This window comes from Lampris incognitus, chromosome 15, assembly GCF_029633865.1.
Source record: "Lampris incognitus isolate fLamInc1 chromosome 15, fLamInc1.hap2, whole genome shotgun sequence".
Taxonomy (NCBI): Eukaryota; Metazoa; Chordata; class Actinopteri; order Lampriformes; family Lampridae; genus Lampris; species Lampris incognitus.
The window spans coordinates 13,412,133-13,435,769 of NC_079225.1; the positions used below are offsets into that span (position 1 = coordinate 13,412,133).

General features: G+C 47.0%; 1 protein-coding gene across 1 annotated transcript in view; it reads left to right on the forward strand.

Moving 5' to 3' along the window:
• ptprk (protein tyrosine phosphatase receptor type K) overlaps positions 1–23,637 on the forward strand; it is a 148,783-nt gene that overhangs the window by 74,004 nt on the left and 51,142 nt on the right. The window contains exons 3-11 of the mRNA XM_056294136.1: positions 11,961–12,143; positions 13,124–13,243; positions 13,430–13,539; positions 13,879–14,080; positions 14,241–14,346; positions 15,634–15,706; positions 16,034–16,156; positions 16,893–16,967; positions 19,635–19,671. Coding sequence (XP_056150111.1) covers positions 11,961–12,143; positions 13,124–13,243; positions 13,430–13,539; positions 13,879–14,080; positions 14,241–14,346; positions 15,634–15,706; positions 16,034–16,156; positions 16,893–16,967; positions 19,635–19,671 — 1,029 coding nt within the window. The remainder of the gene's footprint in view (positions 1–11,960; positions 12,144–13,123; positions 13,244–13,429; positions 13,540–13,878; positions 14,081–14,240; positions 14,347–15,633; positions 15,707–16,033; positions 16,157–16,892; positions 16,968–19,634; positions 19,672–23,637) is intronic.

Here is a 23,637-nt window from a genome sequence, read left to right on the forward strand (position 1 = left end):
CTCCAAGTGATGGAGGTTTCGCTCTCTCTCTCTCTCTCTCTCTCTCTCTCTCTCTCTCTCTCTCTCTCTCTCTCTCTCTCTCTCTCTCTCTCTCTCTCTCTCTCTCTCTCTCTCTCTCTCACACACACACACACACACATGCACGCAGGCCCAGAGGAAGAGTGTATGTGCTGGGGTGAGAGAGAGAGACGCAGGGGTAGAAATGTTATTTAAATGGTAATGATGCCTTTGCTTTTTTCTGTTTGGTTAGGTTTGTCTGATCCTGCCACCTGTAGTTTACTGGATCTGCAGTGCAATGCGATATGGCGGACGAGCACACGCACAAATCTGCACACAGACGTCAGCAATGCACATATGTGCGCGCACACATGAAACATGGCTTCATTAAAAACCAATACAATTGATGGAAAATAGAGAAAATATTGTGCGCGCGAACACCACGCACGCGCACACACACACACACACACACACACACACACACACAACCCAGCACCTGATACAATAACAAACACTATCTCATCCCCCATAGGGGAGGGCAGGGGGAAATTCTCTTCTCTTTCTCTTTCTTCTCCTGTCCTCTCCTCTCTTCCCTTCCACTTCCTTTCCCTTCTCTTCTCTTCTCTTCTCTTCTCTTCTCTCTCTTCTCTTCTCTTCTCTTCTCTTCTCTTCTCTTCTCTTCTCTCATGTCTTCTCTTTTCTTCTCCTGTCCTCTCCTCTCCTCTCTTCCCTTCCCTCCCCTCCCTCCTCTCTGTCTTCTTTTCTCTCCTGTCTTCTCTTCTCTCTGTCTTCTCTTCCCTTCTCTCCTGTCTTCTCTTCCCTTCTCTCCTGTCTTCTCTTCTCTCCTCTCCTGTCTTCTCTCTTCTCCTCTCCTGTCTTATCTTCTCTCCTCTCCTGTCTTCTCTCCTCTCCTCTCCTGTTTCTCTCCTCTCTCTCCTGTTTTCTCTTCTCTCCACTCCTGTCTCTCTCCTCTCCTGTCTCTCTTTCTCTCCTCTCCTGTCTTCTCTTCTCTCCTCTCCTGTCTTCTCTCCTCTCTGTCTTCTCTTCTCTCCTCCTGTCTTCTCTCCTCTCCTCTCCTCTCCTGTCTTCTCTTCTCTCCTCTCCTCTCCTCTCCTGTCTTCTCTTCTCTCCTCTCCTGTCTTCTCTCCTCTCCTCTCCTGTCTTCTCTCCTCTCCTCTCATGTCTTCTCTCCTCTCCTCTCCTGTCTTCTCTTCTCTTCTCTCCTCTCCTGTCTTCTCTCCTCTCCTCTCTGTCTTCTCTCCTCTCCTCTCCTGTCTTCTCTCCTCTCCTCTCCTCTCCTGTCCTCTCTCCTCTCCTCTCCTCTCCTGTCTTCTCTCCTCTCCTCTCCTGTCTTCTCTCCTCTCCTCTCCTGTCTTCTCTTCTCTCCTCTCCTGTCTTCTCTCCTCTCCTCTCCTGTCTTCTTCCTCTCCTCTCCTGTCTTCTCTCCTCTCCTCTCCTGTCTTCTCTTCTCTCCTCTCCTCTCCTGTCTTCTCTCCTCTCCTGTCTTCTCTCCTCTCCTGTCTTCTTCTCTCCCCTCTCCTGTTGTCTCTTCTCCCCTCTCCTGTCTTCTTCTCTCCTCTCTGTCTTCTCTTCTGTCTTCTCTTCTCTCCTCCCTGTCTTCTTTTCTTTCTCTTCTTCTCTCTGTCTCTCTCTGTCTTCTCTCTCTCTCTCCTCTGTCATCTCTTCTCTCCTGTCCTGTCTTCTCTCCTCTCCGGCCTCTCTCCTCTCCTGTCTTCTCTTCTCTTCTTTTCTCTCCTCTCTTCTTCTTTTCTCTCATGTCCGCTCTCCTCCTGTCTTCTCTCCTCCTGTCTTCTTCTCCTCTCTCCCGTCTTCTCTTCTCTTCTCTTCTCTTCTCTTCTCTTCTCTTCTCTTCTCTTCTCTTCTCTTCTCTTCTCTTCTCTTCTCTTCTCTTTTCTTCTCCTCTCTCCCGTCTTCTCTCTCTCTCTTCTCTTCTCTTCTCTTCTCTTCTCTTCTCTTCTCTTCTCTTCTCTTCTCTTCTCTTCTCTTCTCTTCTCTCCTCTCCTCTCCTCTCCTCTCCTCTCCTCTCCTCTCCTCTCCTCTCCTCTCCTCTCCTCTCTCTCCTCTCCTCTCCTCTCCTCTCTTCTGTTCTCTTCTCTTTTCTCTCCTCTCTTCTCTTCTCCTCCACCTGTTAACTCCAATTCTCTCACGATTTTTGCTTCTCTCCAGTGATTTATTGCTCTTGTCTGATGGGTAAAAAAATAATCACTTGAAGTAGAGAGATTTGTGTGTGTGTGTGTGTGTGTGTGTGTGTGTGTGTGTGTGTGTGTGTGTGTGTGTGTGTGTGTGTGTGTGTGTGAGAGAGAGAGAGAGACAGAAAGGAAGAGAGGGAAAGACGGAGCGTGATGAAGTAGCTTTAAATCCTAATTCTGAATTTTCTGCTGAAAAATTCCTGGTCATGGCAGGTTAGACACACACACACACACACACACACACACACACACACACACACACACACACACACAGGGAAACTGACACACTCACACAAGAGATACACACACAGGGAAACGTGACAAAGCTCACACAAGAGATACACACACAGGGAAACTGACACGCTCACACAAGACATACACACACAGGAAACTGACAAAGCTCACACAAGAGATACACACACAGGGAAACTGACAAAGCTCACACAAGAGATACACACACAGGAAACTGACAAAGCTCACACAAGAGATACACACACAGGGAAACTGACAAAGCTCACACAAGAGATTACACACACAGGGAAACTGACAAAGCTCACACAAGAGATACACACACAGGGAAACTGACAAAGCTCACACAAGAGATACCACACACAGGAAACTGACAAAGCTCACACAAGAGATACACACACAGGGAAACTGACAAAGCTCACACAAGGCAGCAAAGTCGCAGCATCTTCTCGTGTGATTCCCTAACTCAGCACCGCTTGGATTTATGGGCTAATGGAGTCGCACACAAGTGTGGTACACAATGCCCCGCAGACACAAGCACCCATCGGGCCAAGCGTGCACGCAGAGGCAGACACCGAGTCACACGCAGGATCCGATGTGTGAAAGTACACACACTTTCTGGCGCACAGTCAGCGAGCAACATGGTGCTGCGGGGGTCAGGCTGCAGACGTGGCGGCCAGGAGACTTCCTAACAAGGAGCTAATCTGTGAGGCGAGGAGTCTTCTTCTGCCGCCACGCAGGAGGCGACGGCCGTTTAAATGTCTGGCCGTGTGATGGTGGCGGTCCGGCGGCGGGTGTGAGAGTCGGATTGGTCCACACGTTCAGTGTTCATGAAGAGCTGGTCCGAGCTTCCTGTCTGATGGTTTACCCCTCACCACAGGAGGGCGTGTTGTCGTCCCCCTTCGCCGGTGTGTCTGCTGTGGGCGAGTCTCGTTCTCAAGGGTTCACCTGCACTCACGACGGCTCCGCTGGGAACGCACAACAGTGCACTGTGTGTCAATGTGTGTGTTTGTTTGTGAGATTATCCCACCAGTGTATATGTGTGTGTGTGTGTGTGTGTGTGTGTTATAATCTGTAGTGTGAATTCTCCAGAGTTTGGGTCAGTACAGCTCACCCTTGAGAGACAGACTGAGGAAGAGAGACAGACAGAAATGAGAGCGGACAGTAGAGAGAGAGAGAGATGGATACGCCCACGACCAAGGCCGCCGTTTTGCCGATTTTTGGATTTTCCGAGTTTAACAACATTGTGGAAAAATGAAGCTATAGACCCGCCGCTCCCTGAATGCTCCTAAAATTGCGTATATTTGCATTGAAACGAGTTTTGGGTCAGTTGTGCGAAAAAGTTGTGATAAGAGCTCCCTAAAATGGTCAAAATGGCCGCTCGTAATTTGTGCGTCACTATTTATTTCCTTTGCGAGGTTCACTGCTCTGTCCTAGAAACACACTAGTGTCCTCCAGTGTAGAGAAGTAGTCTAGACTTGATTCCTGATTATTGCCAACAGGTCTGGTTACAGACGCCGACATGACTACCGCCGAGGCGTTGCGGTATTTACAGGCGTTGGACGGCGGCCATTTTAAATTGTTTGAAACATAGTATTAAAGTTGTTAAAATGTTAATTGTGGTGTCAGTTAGTTTCCCTAACAGACACGCTAACGTATGCGATGCGTTAATATCTCGGTTGGATTTAAAAACCGGCGGCCATTTTGACCGCCATGGTGGTTTTCGGTAGGCACGAAATCCCGGTCCTTCTAGTGTTAAAGAATTACGAAGAACTAAGCGGGTGGATGCATTTTGAGTTTTGCTGCATCTCCTTCCAACTTTCTTTTCTTTTCTGCCCCCCCCCCACCCCCACCCCCCACTTCCTTCTTTTCTCTCCCTCCCCTCTCCTGTCTTTTCTCCTTATCGTTTTCTGCTTCGCTCCTCGGCCTCTCTACTTTTTTCCTTGTTTCGCTTGTCTTTGTTGCCGGCTCTCATCCCTGTCGTTTATGTTGGGTGGGGGGGTGGGGGGGGGGGGACGGAGGACGGAGCGGTGTTCGGCCTGGCGGAACTCCGTTTCATTTAGTTTCATTTCCTCCCCTTTTGTTTTGCCTTCTTTAATTGCGGCCTCTGGATTGTGCCGATATGAAGCGGCTTGTCCTCTGTGTTATTGTTGCTGTTTATTGGTATTGTTGTTGTTTTTCAAAGCTCCATCTGTGGAGAACAAAGCCTTTTAGTTGCAACATGAATCAAGCCGTTTGTCTCTTTGTCAGCGGAGGGAGGGGAACAAGGCGGCCTCTGTGGTTTATGGTTGGAACTGGTCCCGCGTGGATTTGGCCCCATTCCAAACTGGTTATCTCTGCTCCGCTCCCTTTCTCCGTCTCTCTCTCTCTCTCTCTACCCCCCCCCCCTCTCTGTCTGTCTGACTCCCCCTCCATCTTCCTCCTCCTTTCATCCAGCCCCACTTTCATTTTTCTTCCCATTGCTTCAGTTTTTGGACTCCGTTCCTCCATTTTGATCTGCTCTCCCTCCATCCTTCTGTCGTTCCTCTTGGCCAGCTCTTTTTCCCCCCTTCCTTCTTTCTATCATTTTGCTATTCCTCACTAACGCTCTCTCGCTCCCTCCCTCCCTCCCTCCCTCTCAGCAGTAAATAGAGTAAATAGACAGAGATAAGCAGCAATGCATTATGGGTCAGGTGGGGAATGTTGCCTTTAAATGCGGGTTAAAAGTGTGTGTGTGCGTTGGCGGGTGCGTGTGTGTGTGTGTGTGTGTGTGTGTGTGCATGTTTGTGTGTGTGTGTTAGTCTACATAGGAATGTTTGGAGATGCCTGTGTGTGTGTGTGTGTGTGTGTGTGTGTGTGTGTGTGTGTGTGTGTGTGTGTGTGTGTGTGTGTGCGCTCATGACAGGCAGGCAGCCATTCGTTTATTTGCTTTTAATTCCAAGTTGAAACCCATCTCATTGTTTTAGCATCAAGAGACCCTGAAATCAATGCACTTTATTACACCGCCCGTGTGTGTGTGTGTGTGTGTGTGTGTGTGTGTGTTGGGGGTGTGGGGGGGGGGTTATCTAATAGCAAGGTTTATGGTGAGGATCACAAGTATTGATTTGAAGAGAGTAAGATGGAGTGAGAGGGAAAGGGAAACCCGGGGGGGGGGGGCACATAGGCATGTGACGGAGAGTGTAAGAGTGAAAAGGGAGAGAGAGAGAGAGAGAGAGAGAGAGAGAAAGACAGATAAAGGCATCTCTTGCTTTATTTAAATGTCAACCATCCAATAACATGTTGGAGTAGAAAGGAAATGCTCTGACACAGACACACACGTATAGACACCTGCTTCCAGGCGCACACAAAAGCATACACACTGATGGAGGAGCAACAGTGTTCTAGGCTCGTCTCTCCTCAATTTTGTTTCTGTCCGTCCCCCTCTTTCTCTTTTTTTCTCTCACATGTCTGATGTATATATAATTACACCGACCAGCCGAAACATTAAAACCTCCTGTGAAGGTGCCCTCTGGTACCTGCTATCTGCTGCTAACCAAGTCGTTAGCAGCAGATCCTTAAGTCCTGTAAATTGAGAGGTGGGTCCTCTATGGATCAGATTTGTTTTTCCAGCACATCCCACAGGTGCTCGATCAGATTGAGATCTGGGGAGTTTGGAGGCCAAGGTAACACCTTGAAGTCTTTGTCATGTTCCTCAAACCATTCCTGAACAATGTGTGTAGTGTGGCGGGGAGCATTATCCTGCTGGAAGAGGCCACTGCCATCAGGGAATACCGTTGTCATGAAGGGGTGTGCCTGGTCTGCAACAATGTTTAGGTACTAGGTGGTAACATCCACATGAATGCCAGGACCCAAGGTTTCCCAGCAGAACATTGCCCAGAGCATCACACTGCCTCTGCCGGCTTGCCTTCTACCCACAGTGCATCCTGGTGCAATGTCTTCCCCAGGTAAATGACGCAGTTACACCCAGTCACCCGTATGATGTAAAAGAAAATGCACTTCATCAGACAGGCCATCTTCTTCCATTGCTCCAGTGTCCAGTTCTGATACTCAGGGGCCCATTCTAGGTGCTTTCGGTGGTGGACAGGGGTCATCATGGACACTCTGACCGGTATGTGGCTACGCAGCCCCATACGCAGCAAGCTGTGATGCACTGTGTTCTGACACCTGTCTATCATAGCCAGCATTCACTTTTTCAGTAATTTGAGCTACAGTAGCTCTTCTGTGGGTTCGGACCAGACAGGCTCGCCTTCGCTCCCCGTGCGCATCAGTGAGCCTTGGGTGCCCATGACCCTGTCGCCGGTTCACTGGTTGTCCTTTTTTGGACAACTTTTGGTAGGTACTGACCACTGCACACCTGGAAAACCCCACAAGACCTGTCGTTTTGGAGATGCTCTGACCCAGTCATCTGGCCATCACAGTTTGGACCTTATCAAAGTTGCTCGGATCCCTATGCTTGCCCATTTTTCCTGCTTCCAACACATCAACTTCAAGAACTGACTGCCCACTTGCTGCCCAGTATATCACACCCCTTGACAGATGCCATTGTAACGATATAACTAATGTTATTCACTTGTCTGTAAGTGGTTTTAATGTTTTGGCTGATAGCTTTATATAGATATGTGGTTTATATCTTACGCAGAAGGTGCGATCTGAAAGAGATAGGTGACTGCAAGGTGATGACAGGGGAGAACGTAGCGAGGCAGCATCGGATGGTGGTCTGTAGGATGACTTTGGAGATCAATACGAGGAAGAGGGTGAAGGCAGAGCCAAGGATCAAATGGTTGAAGTTGAAGAAAGAAAACTGTTGTGAGAAATTCAGGGAGGAGTTAAGACAGGCACTGGGTGGTAGTGAGAGTTGCCAGATGGCTGGGCAACCACTGCAGACATAGTGAGGGAGACAGATAAGAAGGTACTTGGTGTGTCATCAGGACAGAGGAAGGAAGACAAGGAGACATGGTGGTGGAATGGGAATATACAGGAAAGTATATGGAGGAAGAGGTTGGTGAAGAAGTAGTGGGATAGTCAGAGAGATGAAGAAAGAAGGCAGGAGTACAAGGAGATGTGACTTAAGGCAAAGAAGAAGGCATATGGCGAGTTGTATGAGAGGTTGGACACTAAGGGAGAAGAAGAGGACTTGTAGTGATTGGCTAGAGAGAGAGACCAAGCTTGGAAGGATGTGCAGCAAGTTAGGTTGACGAAGGGTAGAGATGGAAATGTGCTGACAAGCGAGGAAAGTGTGTTGAGAAGGTGGAAGGAGTACTCCGAGGGGCTGGTGATTGAAGAAAATAAGAGAGAGAGAATGTTGGAAGATGTGGGGATAGTGAATCAGGAAGTGCGGTGGATTAGCAAGGAGAAAGAGAGGGCAGCTATGAAGAGGATGAGTGGAAAGGTGGTTGGTCAAGATGACATGCTACCTGTGGAGGCATGGAGGTGTTTAGGAGAGATGGCAGTGGAGATTTAACTAGATTGTTTAACACAAACTTGGAAAGTGAGAGGATGCCTGAGGAGTGGAGAAGGAGTGTGCCGATACTGATTTTCAAGAATAAGGGCGATGTGCAGAACTGTAGTAACTACAGAGGAATAAAGTTGATCAGCCACAGCATGAAGATACGGGAAAGAGTAATAGAAGCTAGGTTAAGAGGAGAGGTGATGATTAGCGAGCCGTAGTATGGTTTCATGCCACGAAAGAGCACCACAGATGGGATGTTTGCTTTGAGAATGTTGATGGAGAAGTATAGAGAAGGCCAGAAAGAGTTACATTGTGTCTTTGTAGATTTAGAGAACGCATACGACAGGGTGCCGAGAGAGGAGGTGCGGTATTGTATGAGGAAGTCGGGAGTTGCAGAGAAGTATGTAGGAGTGGTGCAGGATATGTATGAGGGCAGTGTGACAATGGTGAGGTGTGTGGTTGGAATGACAGATGGGTTCCAGGTGGAGGTGGGATTACATCAAGGATCAGCTCTGAGCCCTCTCTTGTTTGCAATGGTGATGGACAGATTGACAGACGAGATCAGGCAGGAGTCTCCGTGGATGATGATGTTCGCGGATGACATTGTGATCTGTAGTGCGAGTATGGTGCAGGTTGAGGAGATTCTGGAGAGGTGGAGGTATGCACTGGAGAGAAGAGGAATGAAAGTCAGTAGGAGCAGGATGGAATACATATGTGCGAATGAGAGGGAGGACAGTGGAATGGTGAGGAGGCAAGGAGTAGAGGTGATGAAGGTGGATGAGTTTAAATACTTGGGGTCAACTGTCCAAAGTAAGGGGGAGTGTGGAAGAAAGGTGAAGAAGAGAGTGCAGGCAGGGTGGAGTGGGTGGAGAAGAGTGTCAGGAGTGGTTTGCGACAGAAGGGTACCAGCAAGAGTTAAAGGGAAAGTTTTATAAGATGGTAGTGAGACCAGCTATGTTATATGGTTTGGAGACAGTGGCACTGACGAAAAGACAGGAGGCGGAGCTGGAGGTGGCAGAGTTGAAGATGCTAAGATTTTCACTGGGAGTAACGAAGAAGGACAGGATTAGGAAGGAGTATATTAGAGGGACCGCTCAGGTTGGACGGTTTGGAGACAAAGCAAGAGAGGCAAGATTGAGATGGCTTGGACATGTGTGGAGGAGAGATGCTGGGTATATTGGGAGAAGGATGCTGAATATGGAGCTGCCAGGGAAGAGGAAAAGAGGAAGGCCAAAGAGGAGGTTTATGGATGTGGTGATGGAGGACATGAGGGAGGCTGGCGTGACAGAGGAAGATGCAGAGGACAGGAAGAGATGGAAACGGATGATCTGCTGTGGTGACCCCTAACAGCAGCAGCCGAAATAAGAAGAAAAAGATGTATAAGGATAGTCTTTAAACACATCTAGTCTATACATCAAAATGACTCGACACATCATCACATTTTTGCATTTCAGCTTACGTTTGTGAGTGTGTGTGTGGGTATGTGAGTGTATGTGTGTGGGTTTTTTTTGTGCGTTATGGGGTTGCTCTTGACACTGCAGTCTTCTTATGAGTTGTATTGAGACCTCTCTCTCTCTCTCTCTCTCTCTCTCTCTCTCTGTCTCTCTCTCTCTCTCTCTCTCTCTCTCTCTCTCTCTCTCTCACACACACACACACAAACACACTGCCTAGATTTAATCTAGACTCTGTCAGAACCTGACATGGGTGTATATGTATGTGTTTGTGTGTGGGTTTTGCCTTGTAGGTTTTAGTGTGTGAATGTGTTTGTCTTTGTGCCTGAGTTCTCTCTCTCTCCGTTTGTGTGTGTGTGCACGTGTGCGTGCGTAAGAGTGACAGCTAGATAATGGCTTGTCAGAAGAAGCGACAAGTTTGTGTCCTTGTGTTTTCTCCTCCGAGAGACAGACTGGCGGAGAGCAAGAGGGAGACAAAGGTGGAGAGCAACACAGAAAGACAAAAGTAGAGGAGGGGGGGAGGGTAGAATTTAAGGTGAGCTGGTTTTTATTAAAAGTCCTGAGAGGATTGAGTGAGCGATGCACACAACAGAGAGAGACGGAGGGAGGTGGTGTAAATAACACCAACAGGTGATTTTGCGACTCCCAGCGGAAGCCAACGGTTATCGAATAGCTGCTCAGTCCACAGCTGGTTTTGGAAACCGTTCAAGTCGGGAAATGGCGCTCACACTTGAGACACTTGAGAGGGTGATTTGCCCGAAAGTTAGAGCGGTAGCTAACGTTATTGGACAAAGGAGAGGCTCCTCTAGCTAGAAGAGCCCGACTCGAGGTAGAGGAAATTGCCCTGGTTCGAGTGGTAGTTACTCAGAACGAAAAGCTGTCTCTCCCTCCGTCTCGGTGGTTTTCGAACTTTTTTTCAGGGGACCCATACTTTCCCATTGGTTATCAACACGACCCGTATATAACGATAACAAATACATCTAATTTTGCTAGCTAGCATAAATGTACAACGTTGCAACGTTACATGATGTTTTCACAAAGCTAGACATTAGGCTAGCTCGGGCATCGTGTCAAATTCTCCGCGCAACGGCGGTGCGTCATTTTTTAAAAATCCTCGACGTGACCCACGAATGGCCGTGACATCTAGAGAGCTCGATTGATTGCGCGTACGGGGCGCACCGGTGCGAGATATAATTTTCCAAAAATAAATAAATAATCCGCCTACCGAATCTAATTTGCCCACCCATTTTTAATATCCTGCGACCCGTGCGGGGGTCGCGACCCGGGGTTTGAAAACCGCGGCTCTAGATAGTACTGCGTCCTCTGCGTGGACTATGAGACGCCGAAGATGTGGCGGGAGCCCCGTTGGGGAGGGTGCTAGGTTTTAGTTGCCCCTCCGTGTAGGCTGACCTTTCTTTTTTCCCCTTTGTTGGTGCAGGAAACCCTGTGGGGTATGTATATTTATACTATTTACCACCGCAGAGCTCCCAGCGTGGAGAGCCACTCAGTACAATTTATTGGACTGATAGGAGTAAGCAGGAAGGAGAGGAAAGGAAAGTACAAATCTTTTAGTGTTCGCAGGCGTGTGTGTAGGTGAGTGTTTTTGTTTGCATGTGTATGTGTGTGTGTGTGTGTTTGTGTGTGTGTATGCGTTCAATTGATCCAGTTAAATGAGCCTGTTAAGGTAATTAGAGCCCGGGGCAGTGAGGAGGGGAGGCGGGTAGATAATATTGACTACAGCAAGTCTGAGCACACATTAAAGGTACACAACAAACACACACACACACAGTCTACAGACTCCTGCTGTCCTTTTTTCCAGGGAACAGACACGCACGTTTTCACAAGCCTGCGTGCACGTTCAGGTCTTGGCTTGAAATTTGCGCTGTGCTCGTTTCCCGGATTTACGTCCCGCGTCGCCCTTAAAGAGTAAAAATAATCATTGTGATGAACCTTTTTTTTCTTAAAAAAAGCTCTTAAATATGTTGGACTGGAGTTAATGGCCATAAACACAACATCCTGCTCCAACACAACACGGCAATCAAGCACAAAAATGACTTTTGACAAACTGTAGGAAATGTTTTCGCTGTGGGCTTTGGTAAATCGATGTCTGGCCGGACCAAATGTAGTGGGATTCCGCCGTGATTGGGAGGCGGCACGGCAACACGGGCTTTTAATGGCGCATTATCACGAGTAACACGAGTTTAAATGAACATGAGGTTCCCGTGCCAGAGGAGACTAAGAAGGCATTCCGATCCTCGGAAACCTGGGATGTGCACGTCCCCGGGTTCACGACGCATCGGATCATCAAAGAATGGCTACGGAAGAACGGTTCCTCCATCTGGTTCATGCAGATTCACAATCGACACGCTTTCGTCTTGATAACTGATGTGACAGAGGAGCCCGGGGCAGTACACAACACCCTGTTGGACTACCCGAGTCATAAATATGCATGGGAGACCCAGCGGACCGAGGAGACTCATTATGATTTGTGGAGTAGGAATCCACAGCTTGCGTTCCCACCAGGCAGTCGGAAAGTCTGCCTTTTTACTTCTCGCTGTCATGGCCGATGGTAACTTTGTGTGTTCTCTATTTCTCTCACCCCCCCCCCCCCGCTATTTTCTGTAGAGCCGATGAGGACCCCTAAGCGTCTCAAGATCGCCGAGACCAGGTCTCGTCTGATTGCGGTGGACTGGGAGTCGCTGGGCTACAACATAACTCGATGTCACACCTTCAATGTGACCATATGCTACCATTACATGACTGCCAACAACCGCAGCAAGGCCGACTGCTTGGATATGGACCCTAAAGGTAACGCTCGGCCATCAAATGAGTAAAATCAATGGATAAATGAAGTACGTGGGCGGTACAGGGGCGGCAGCGGCTCGGAGGTAGAGCCGGGTCGTCTGGTAACTGGAGGGTCACTGGTTTGACGCTCGCCTCCTCCTTGAAAAAAATGTCAGTGTCCTTGAGCAAGACACCTAACCCCCACTACCTGCTCCTGACGAGCTGCTCGGCGCCTTGCGTGAGTGACACCGCCGTGGGCGTATGTATGTGGATGGATGTGAGGAATTCATTGATTGTTAAGCACCTTGAGTGGCTGGTGCAGCTGGAAAAGTACTATATAAATGCAATCCATTTACCATTTACATAAGAGGTATATACCTTGTCTTTATAGTAGTCATACTCGCTAATGTTCCGCTTGAATTTAATTTTGTTCATAAATTAGCAGACATCTCCAGAATGTAAACTGAAGACGCCATGGAAGGAAAAGATTTCCGTTACTTTACCACCGACAATGAGTTGTTCATCTTATTGCCACTTGTCCTTTAGAAAAGATGCTTTTTTGTTGCTGTTGTATTTTTGCCTCAATTTTTCTTCTCAAGTGAAATCTGATTTTTCTGTAATTGTCCATTGTGTCATCTCGCCTACTTTTGAGCTAGCCAAATCTGTAACATGTCAATCAAATCTTGGCGTAAAGTCCCTGCCCAGGACAAAAATGTCCAGTTGATCATGACTTTTTTTGCATCACTTGTGATATAAAAGCTAATCGATACTACCAGTTTAGCCGTTCGCACTACCCCTTGGGGATCATGAGTCATGGTACTGTATATGTTCCCCCGACTGTCTGTGGTAAATTCAGAGGCCAGTGTTATGTGGGCAGCTTACCCCCCCCCCTTCACCCCGCACTACAGTTTGACGATGATATTTACTCACCAGCAGATTCAATTGTCATACGTAGATCACAATCAGGATCTGTTGAATACAAATCAATTGTTTTATGAATTCAGCACCACGCCACCTGGTGGGGAACCTGCCCCCCTACACCAACGTCAGTCTGAAGATGATACTGACGAATCCAGAGGGACGGAAGGAGAGTGACGAGACAGTCATACAGACTGACGAGGACGGTGCGATAAACCACTCACACACACACACACACACACACTAACCCAACTGTGTGTATCATCAGTTTCAAATTAGTCAGTGTTTAGTCAGAGTTTAGTTAGTCAGATGTTCTCTATTTTAGGATTATGATTTGATTATCTGATGACATTGTGTGATCATGGTGTGTGTGTTTTGCCGGTTACTAATAGTGCCGGGATCAGTTCCCACTCAGTCAGTGAGAGCCACTCCGTTTGAAGACAGAATCCTGCTGTACTGGAAGGAACCAGCTGAGCCCAATGGAGTGATCATACAATATGAGGTATTAATATTATTATTATTGTTACTATTGTTGTTATTGGTATTGTTATTGTTATTATTGATCAGGAGTAAACGTAATGCTCTTTGCCTGAAAATTACTGTTGATGTTCCCTTCAGCAAGGCACATATCCTGCAGTTGAGCAGTTTACCAACAGTGGAATACTTTGGTTTCACTGGACACTTTCTAGATGTGTGTTTAATTCAATTTCTGTGACAGTTTGTGTTGCTGAAAAAGAAAAACAAACATGCTCGGTATACATAACTGGCTGGACACTCTCTCTCTCGACGGGTTTTGGATGTCGGTAAATGTGTAGGTTGCTCTGTCCCCATCCCTCCACAGATAAGTTACAGCGGTATACGTTCGTTCGACCCCTCCGTGCCTCTCCAGCGGCCAGGACTGACGGTGTCCTTGCCCTCCAATGCCACCCATCACCTGTTTTCCCAGCTCCACCCGGGCGTCACATACCAGCTCTCAATACGGGCATCCACCTCCAAAGGGTTCGGACCCCCAACTACGCTCAATGTGACCACGAACATTTCAGGTACAGATGACCTGCCCTGTCATTTCACTATTGGCTTGCAAACAGAGACGTATATATATATATATATATATATATATATTTTTTTTTTTTTGTCTTAGTAACTCCAAGGTAACTGGATCTGTCTCTTTCTATGTCTATCAAACTCTGTGTCCCCCCTCAGCCCCTACACTGGAAGAGTATGATGGGTCAGAGGCCTTTCTTAATGAAACTGCAACAACCATCACTGTCCTGCTCAAACCTGCCCAGGCTAAAGGAGCTCCTATAAGGTAATGCTACATGCTAACAGACACACGGACATGTAAACAGGTAATGCTACATGCTAACAGACACACGGACATGTAAACAGGTAATGCTACATGCTAACAGACACATGGACATGTAAACAGGTAATGCTACATGCTAACAGACACATGGACATGTAAACAAACACATACATATGTATGGTATTAACTAAGAGACATAAAATATGTGTTATAAACATGCTTCCATTCATATGTGGATACAATAAAATACAGTATACGTGTTTACATACCAGTCATGCATTCATGCTTGCTTTGCATGTGTGTGCATGTTTGTGTGAGAAGGGGTGAGATAGTGAGCGTGAGAGGGGAGGAGAGAAAGTGTGTTGGAGTGGGCATATGGCTTGGAAGTGTCTGTGTCCATCTGTCCTAACATTCTGGCAGACCTGGGGGCATGGGGAGGGGAGCGGAGGGGGGGCGGGTGCAGTACGATAGGATGAACAGAAGAATCGGAGGGTGAATAGGGCAGAAGTCACAGAAGCTGTTAGTCTACTAGATCTCTACATATATTTATCCCCCCCCCCCGTATATTTGCGTATGCAGTACTCGTTCAAAACATCAAAAAGCCTCTCGCCTCGTCCTCTCGCACACAGGCTCCGAAAACCAGTCTCTCCGTAACATGTCCTGTCATCCACCCACATCACCCCTTAAGGATCTACCGTTCCCCTGTGTTGATCCGGATGGATGTGGCGTCAATGTGCGCCAAAAGTGCATATCTGTGAATGTGTTTGCAGGACTTGTTCCCCTAATCTTGCTCCACTGTTCACCAGATTGTAGTTGTAGCGTTTAATTACCAGCTTTCCGTCACGTTGTCGTGTCCGCGTAGCATGATGTGGCGAACCCAGGCTTCTGCCGTGCCAGCCTCGGTCTGTCGTTACGTCGGTACTGAGGATGTGAGTTGAACTAGGCGCAGGAACGGTTTTAAAGGCGGCGTCATAGAAAGCCCAGGGGAAAGAGAGGTAGGGGGGAAAAAAGAGTAGCGATCTGATGGTTGTGTTTGTGTTATGATCATGTTAAAAAAATCATTTTGAGCTTCCATTTATGCTGTGTTGCCGTGATGTCAATTAAACGTACATATTGTGTGTCTGTGTGTTGTTGTTCTTATATTGGAGTCGGTTTTCCAGTGTATACCGGGTGGTGAAGTCAGGTCACATGGAGGAGACACGCTGCCTTCCTCAGTATTACCTATAAGCCCATATGTTTTACATCCATGGGTTATTGTGAGGAAGTATATTTTTTTGTTGTTTATTCCAGTGCGTACCAGATTGTGGTGGAGGAAGTGAATCCTCAGCGTTCACGTCGCCAAGCTTCCTCTGACTGCTACCAGGTGATTATTAATTAGCCTTCGTCAAGCAACCTGTCCCATGTAAATTACCTAGCTAGCTGTGTGTGTGTGTATTTATAGTTATGGTAAAGTAAAAATGGAAAACATTGTACTCACTACTGACTATTCTAAGATAAAATGGTTCTTTAAATGTTGGGTTCATCTGCATTTTCGAACCCCTAAACGAGGACTGTCCAGTGATATCTCATTCTCAAACAGTACATGTAAATAACTTTGTGTCGAGACCTTCTTTGTGTATTTGTTTTTTGTTTTTGTTAGATCCATAGACACATTTATAGGTAGCGCTCTGTCTCCACTGTGTCCCCTCAGGTCCCCATGTCCTACCACAGTGCCTCTAATGGTGGATCACCGTATTACTATGCTGCGCAGCTTTCCCCCAGTAACCTGCCAGAGCCCCTTCCCTTCACTGTGGGCGACAACAGGACTTACCAGGTCAGCCTTTTCCCAAACACATACACAATATCTACAAAAATAAAATTTAATTTAATGAAAAGAATTAATAAAAAATTAATAAATAATAATTCAATAAAGCTTAATAATTTAATAAATTTTTTATAAATAATAATTTAATGAAATTCAATAAAGCTTTAATAAATAATTTTAATACATAATTTACTAAAAAAACAATAAAAAAATTAACAGAATTAAAATTTAAAAGAAATAAAGAATAAGAGGAAAAAATACCAGAGGAAATGGCAGGGCTGAGCAAAACTCCCACAAATTAATGTCTCGGTACATGCTCAGTAATCCAGGTGTAGAAATCCCAGAAAAGTGGAGCCAGTCCATCTGGACACCAAGTTTAGTCCGATTCCTGCAGTCAGATGAGAGCTGATGGAGTCACTTAACATGAGTGATGAAACGTTTTCCCTCAGAACTTGATGTCCAGATGAACTGATTCAGCTTTTCTGGGACCTCAAGTTAATTTGATGTAGAAGACCTTAACAATGGAGTACAAAGGAATAGCACTGAATGGTAAATACAAAGATAGATTCAAACTTGTATTAACCTTCAGATCGGCCGCTAGCTTTTGTACAAGGTTGAAGACCAAACAGCCAAATGTGTGCTGTCAGTGGCTGTCCTTCTTTACTTTTGCTTCAAGTTCCAGTTGTGATGAAAAAGGCAGATGCCTATGAACTCACAGTACAACAAGATGATTTGTCCTCCACAGGGTTTCTGGAATCCTCCACTGGCTCCACGGAAGAACTACAATATCTACCTCCAGGCAGTTAGCAGTACAGAGAGGGTAAAACACACACACACACACACACACACACACACACACACGCTCAAATTTGTTGGTACCCTTACAGCTCATTTAAATAATATTTCAGTCCTCCTGAAAAGTGATGAAATTAAAATCTATTTTGTCATGTATACTTGCGTGCCTTTGGTATGTTATAGAATAAAGCAAAGCAGCTGTGAAAAGAGATGAATTATTGCTTATTCTACAAAGATATCCTAAAATGGCCTGGGCACATTTGTTGGTATCCCTCCATAAATAACACAGAAGACACAATTTTCTCGGAAATATCTCGAAACTGATGAAAGTAATGGGCGTCCGCCATTGTTCATTCCATATTTCATAGAAATCAGACTTTGGTTTTGATTTTTTTTGATTTTTATTATTCAACATAAAATTGAAAATAATAAAACAAATGAAAATGGCATGGACAAAAATGACGAGACCCTTAACCTAATATTTTGCTGCACAACCTTTAGAGGCAGTCACTGCAATCAGATGTTGCTGTAGCTCTCTGTGAGACTCCTGCACCTGTGGACAGGTATGCTGGCAAGCTGCTCCAACTGTCTCAGGTTTGATAGCTGCTTTCTCCAGACTGCAAGTCTCAGCTCTTTCCATAGGTGTTCAATAGAATTCAGATCAGGACTCATGAATAGTCCGATGTTTTGTTCTTATGCTTTTAGCTGTGTGTTGTGGGTCATCATCCTGTTGGAGGATCCACAATCTGTGACTGAGACAGAGCTTTCGGACGCTTGGCAGTACGTTTCTCTCCAGGATGCCTTGATAGTCTTGAGATTTCATTGTGCCTTGCACAGATTCAAGGCACCCTGTGCCAGGCGCAGCAAAACGGCCCTGAAACAGAACCGGGCCTCCCCCATGTCTCAGTGTAGGTATGGTGTTCGCTTCTTTGAAAGCTTCATTTTTTCGTGTGTGAACGTAGAGCCGACGTGACTTGCCAAAAAGCTCATCTGTCAAAAGGATATTCTCCCGGAAGGATTGCAGCCTGTCAATATGCATTTTAGCAAATTCCAGTCTGGCCTTTTTATGTTTTCCATTCAAAGGTGGAGTCCTCCTGGGTCTTCTCTCGTGGAGCCCACTTTCACTGAAAACGCGACGGACGGTGTGATCAGAAACCGACGTGCCTTCGCCTTGGACTTCAGCTTGTATCTCTCTGACAGTTGTCCTTGGTTCTTCTCCTACCATTCACACCATCCTTCTGTTCAACCCGGGGTCGGGTTTCCTCTTGCGGCCGTGCCCAGGGATGTTGGCTACAGTTCTGTGGACCTTGGACTTCTTCGTGATATTTGCAGCTGTTGTCACAGGAGCGTCAGGCTGCTTGGAGATGGTCTTGGAGACAGTCTGGTAGCCGTTACCTTTACCATGCCTGGCTATTATTTTCTTTCTGATCTCCTCAGACAACTCTTTCCTTTGCTCAGTTGTGGTGCACACGATGATTCCAGACAGCACAGTGATTACTTTTCTCCATTTTGATTGGCTGCATGACTAATTACAAGAGTTGAGACATGTCATACTAATTAAAGAAACCAGTTAGCCTGAAATATCACTATAATCCACTTATTCATTATCTTTTCGAAGGGGTACCAACAAATGTGTCCATGCCATTTTAGAATATCTTCGTAGAATGGGGGTGTGTCTGGGTGGCGTGGCAGTCTACTCTGTTGCCTACCAACACAGGGAACGCCGGTTCGAATCCCCGCGTTACCGCCGGCTTGGTCGGGTGTCCCTACAGACACAATTGGCCGTGTCTGCGGGTGGGAAGCTGGATGTGGGTGTGTGTGTCCTGGTCGCTGCTCTAGCGCCTCCTCTGGTCGATCCGGGCGCCTGTTCAGAGGGGGAACTGGGGGGAATACCGGGATCCTCCCATGCGCTACATCCCCCTGGGGAAACTCCTCACTGTCAGGTGAAAAGAAGCAGCTGGTGACTCAGCAGTGTTTATCCAGCCATGGCCGGACCAGAATGCACCTGTGTCTTAGCCGGGACTCAAATTGGACAGCTCATTACTGGCATGTATAAACACGGGCACCAGCCGATAATTGACTCGGTGCCAAAGCCTAGCCGTACTCACACCGCCTCCTGGCCAGTGTCTTAACAGGAGGAGATAACAAATGCCATTCTGGCGGACCTCAGGATGTAGCATGCCTCTTTCAACTACACAGAACCAGCATTTCCAACACTTCCCTGCCGTCGCTGTATCACGTGTGTGTGTGATGTATGTGTGTATGAATTAATTAATTGTAAAGTGTTTTGAGTGGCTGTTGCAGCTGGAGAAGCGCTATAAAAAATGCAGCTTGATTGATTGATTGATTGATTGATTGATCGACTCCACATGTATTGGAGGAGGCATGTGGTAGTCTGCAGCCCTCCTAATTGGCCGGATGCAATTGGGGGGGAAAAAAAAGGGGGGGGGGATATCTTTGTAGAATAAGCAATAATTCGTCACTTTCCAGGGGGACTGAAGCATTATCTCACTGAGCTGTGAGGGGACCAGCACTTGCACATGTAAGTGGTGTGTAGGGCTGCAGGATCTACCTGGGAGCCCCCACATTCCTACACCCCGATCTGTCTGACCCTGCACCGCAAGTGCATTGGTTTTGTGTGTCTTTCCATTTGGATGGTGACTGACCCGGCGCTGTTTCTGACTTCCCGCAGGAGACTAAAACCCAGTGCCTGAGGCTGGCTACGAAAGGTGAGCGAACACACTACAGCAACACACTACAGCTGCTGACAACACACTCGGGCGAATAAAGGCACGACGCTGTTGAACTTGTGTCACCGGGGCGCTGTTTACTCCACAAAGCAGCGGCGCGATGGAGGATAAACGCAGTTTACCCATCCTTCTTTAGGGCCGACGTGACTTTTCACAACATAAATACACAATGTGCCTCGAATCAAACAGTATCACACTGATGTAGAGTCTTGTAGGTCATTCATTCACCCAGCATTCTGACACTACATCAGCGGTTTCAAACAGGTGGCTGCGAATCTGTTTTCATTGTGCGGCTGCGTGGAGATGCTGCACTCTGCAGACCACGTTGCACGACTGGTTTTTCCTTTAGTGAAATGCCAGCGTCAGGAGAGAGGTTCTTGTTGCTGCGAGCCGGTCCCGAGGATCCGACCGGACTCGTTTTCATCAACTGGTCGTCTGTTGTGTTACTGCGGGTCCATACGCAGTCATCGTTAATGTGATATTCATTGTGTGTTTTTCCTTGTCGTGTCTGAGAGACTGGCTTCCAAGATTGCTCTGATGGAGGTCTTTCAAAACTGCATCAGTCTCCGCACTTATGAAAATAAGTGTGTGTGTGTGTGTGTGTGTGTGTGTGTGTGGTGCTCACAGTCTAAATGTCATGTTTTCGCTAGAAACCATATGATAAGAGATTATCAGACTGGCTCTAAGTGGTGTGGATTTAATCCCTGGGCAAACACACACACACACACACACAGAGTTTTGTTGAGAGCTGTTTAGAAGAGGTCTGACTTGACTAAGCAGGAACTCAGTACTGTGTACTGCATGACACGTGGCTTGGCTGGCAGGATGTGAATGAATGAAAAGGAAATGTGAACGTGCGTGTATGAAAACAGTTGTCATAAAGTATTTCAGTACACAGCGCTGTGTGTAGTTGTCTAAAAACAACGTTCTGTGTAGAACACGAAGCACCTCAGCATGGTGGACATGTACGTCATATTTACATGTTCTTATGTCACAGTGCAAGTCGTCCTTTGGTTGGTCTGCACAGGTAAAGGGGCGTGGGTGTGCACCTGTATGAAATAAGACATGACTATATGGGCTGCAGTCGATACCATAATCAAATCTAGGGACAATGCTCCCCATCGGTGAACGTAGTCAGGAACCCCGAATGGATTAGACAGGTCCATGAGCCATTTCCTGCTCATTGGCAGAAAGTTTACCACATCTGGTTTGTCAGAAAATCGGGGCCACCCTACATGGTGTCTTAGGTCCCAGGATAGACCTGTTACTAGTACTACTTTTGGCTGCTCCCATTAAGGGGTCGCCACAGCGGATCATCTGTTTCCATCTCTACCTGTCCTCTGCATCTTCCTCTGTCATGCCAACCACCTCCATGTCCTCCCTCACCACATCCATAAACCTCCTCTTCCTCGGCCAGGGAAGAGGAAGAGGGGCCTTCCTCTTTTCCTCTTCCCTGGCAGCTCCATCTTCAGCATCCTTCTCCCAATATACCCAGCATCTCTCCTCCACACATGTCCAAACCATCTCAATTTTGCCTCTTGCTTTGTCTTCAAATCGTCCAACCTGAGCTGTCTCTCTAATATACTCGTTCCTAGTCCTGTGTCCTTCGTTGCTCCCAATGACAATCTTATCATCTTCAACTCTGCCACCTCCAGCTCCACCTCCTGTCTTTTTGTCAGTGCCAATGTCTCCAAACCATACAACATAGCTGGTCTCACAACCATCTCGTAAACCTTCCCCTTAACTCTTGCTGGTACCCTTCTGTGGTAGATCACTCCTGACACTCTTCTCCACCCACTCCACCCTGCCTGCACTCTCTTCTTCACCTCTCTTCTGCACTCCCCGTTACTTTGGACAGTTGACCCCAGCTATTTAAACTCATCCACCTTCGTCACCTCTACTCGTTACATCCTCACCATTCCGCTGTCCTCCCTCTCGTTCATGCCTGTATATGTATTCCTTCTTGCTCCTACAGACTTTCATTCCTCTTCTCTCTGATGCATACCTCCACCTCTCCAGGCTCTCCTCAACCTGCTCCCACCCTACTCTCACTACAGATCACAATGTCATCCACGAACATCATAGTCCACAGAGACGCCTGCCTGATCTCGTCCGTCAACTTGTCCATCACCATTGCAAACAAGAAAGGTCTTACAGCCGATCCTTGATGTAATCCCACCTCCACCTGGAACCCATCTGTCATTCCAACTGCACAACTCACCATTGTCACACTTCCCTCATACATATCCTGCACCACTCCTACATATTTCTCTGCCACTCTCGACTTCCTCATACAATACCACACCTCCTCTCTCGGCACCCTGTCGTATGCTTTCTCTAAATCCACAAAGACACAACATAACTCCTTCTGGCCTTCTCTATACTTCTCCATCAACATTCTCAAAGCAAACATATCACATCTGTGGTGTTCTTTCATGGCATGAAACCTTACTGCTGCTCGCTAATCATCACCTCTCCTCTTAACCTAGCTTCTGTTACTCTTCCCCATATCTTCATGCTGTGGCTGATCAACTTTATACCTCTGTAGCTACTACAATTCTGCACATCACCCTTATTCTTGAAAATCGGTACCAGTACACTTCTTCTCCACTCCTCAGGCATCTTCTCACTTTCCAAGATTGTGTTGAACAGTCTAGTTAAAACTCCACTGCCATCTCTCCTAAACACCTCCATGCCTCCATAGGTATGTCATCAGGACCAACTGCCTTTGAACCCTTCCTCCTCTTCATAGCTGCCCTCACTTCCTCCTTGCTAATCCACCGCACTTCCTGATTCACTATCCCCACATCATCCAACCTTCTCTCGCTCTCATTTTCTTCATTCATCAGCGCCTCAGAGTACTCCTTCCACCTTCTCAGCACACTTAGCTCACTTGTCAGCACATTTCCATCTCTATCCTTGATTGCTCTAACCTGTTGCACATCCTTCCCATCTTGGTACCTCTGTCTAGCCAATCAGTACAAGTCCTTTTCTCCTTCCTTAGTGTCTAACCTCTCATACAACTCACCATATGCCTTTTCCTTTGCCTTCACCACCTCTCTCTTTGCCTTTACACCACTTCGCCTTGTACTCCTGTATACTTGCTTCATCTCTCTGACTATCCCACTTCTTCTTTGCCAGCATCTTCCTCCGTATATTTTCCTGTATATTCTCATTCCACCACCAAGTCTCCTTGTCTTCTTTCCCCTGTCCTGATGACACACCAAGTACCTTCCTTGCTGTCTCCCTCCCTATGTCTGCAGTGGTTGCCCAGCCATCCGGCAACTCTTCACTACCACCCAGTGCCTGTTTTAACTCCTCCCTGAACTCCACACAACATTCTTCTTTCTTCAACTTCCACCATTTGATCCTTTGCTCTGCCTTCACTCTCTTCCTCTTCTTGGTCTCCAAAGTCATCCTACAGACCACCATCCAATGCTGCCTAGGTACGTTCTCCCCTGTCACCACCTTGCACTCTCCAATCCCTTTCAGATCCCGCCTCCTACGTCACACAGTGTTCCTTCCTCTTCTTGAAATGGGTTTTCACCACATCCATGTTCATCCTTTTCGCAAAATTCACCACCATCTGTCCTTCCACTTTCCTCTCTTTCACACTATACCTACCCATCACCTCCTCATCACCTCTGTTCCCTTCACCACCATGCTCATTGAAGTCCATTTCAATCACCACTCTCTCCTCCTTGGATGACGTGGTGGAGAGGGTACCAAACTCACTCCAGATTCTTCTTTCGCTTCTCTCCTTACCGCACACCCAATTTTTGGGGCATATGCGTTGATAGTATTGATGTATTCATTATCACACCTTCGATTTCCACCTTAATACTCTGTCAAACACTTTACTTCCAACACGCTTTTGACGTACTCTTTCTTCAGTATTAACTACCCCATACCCGCACCATGTTAGAAGAGTTTGAACCCACCGCC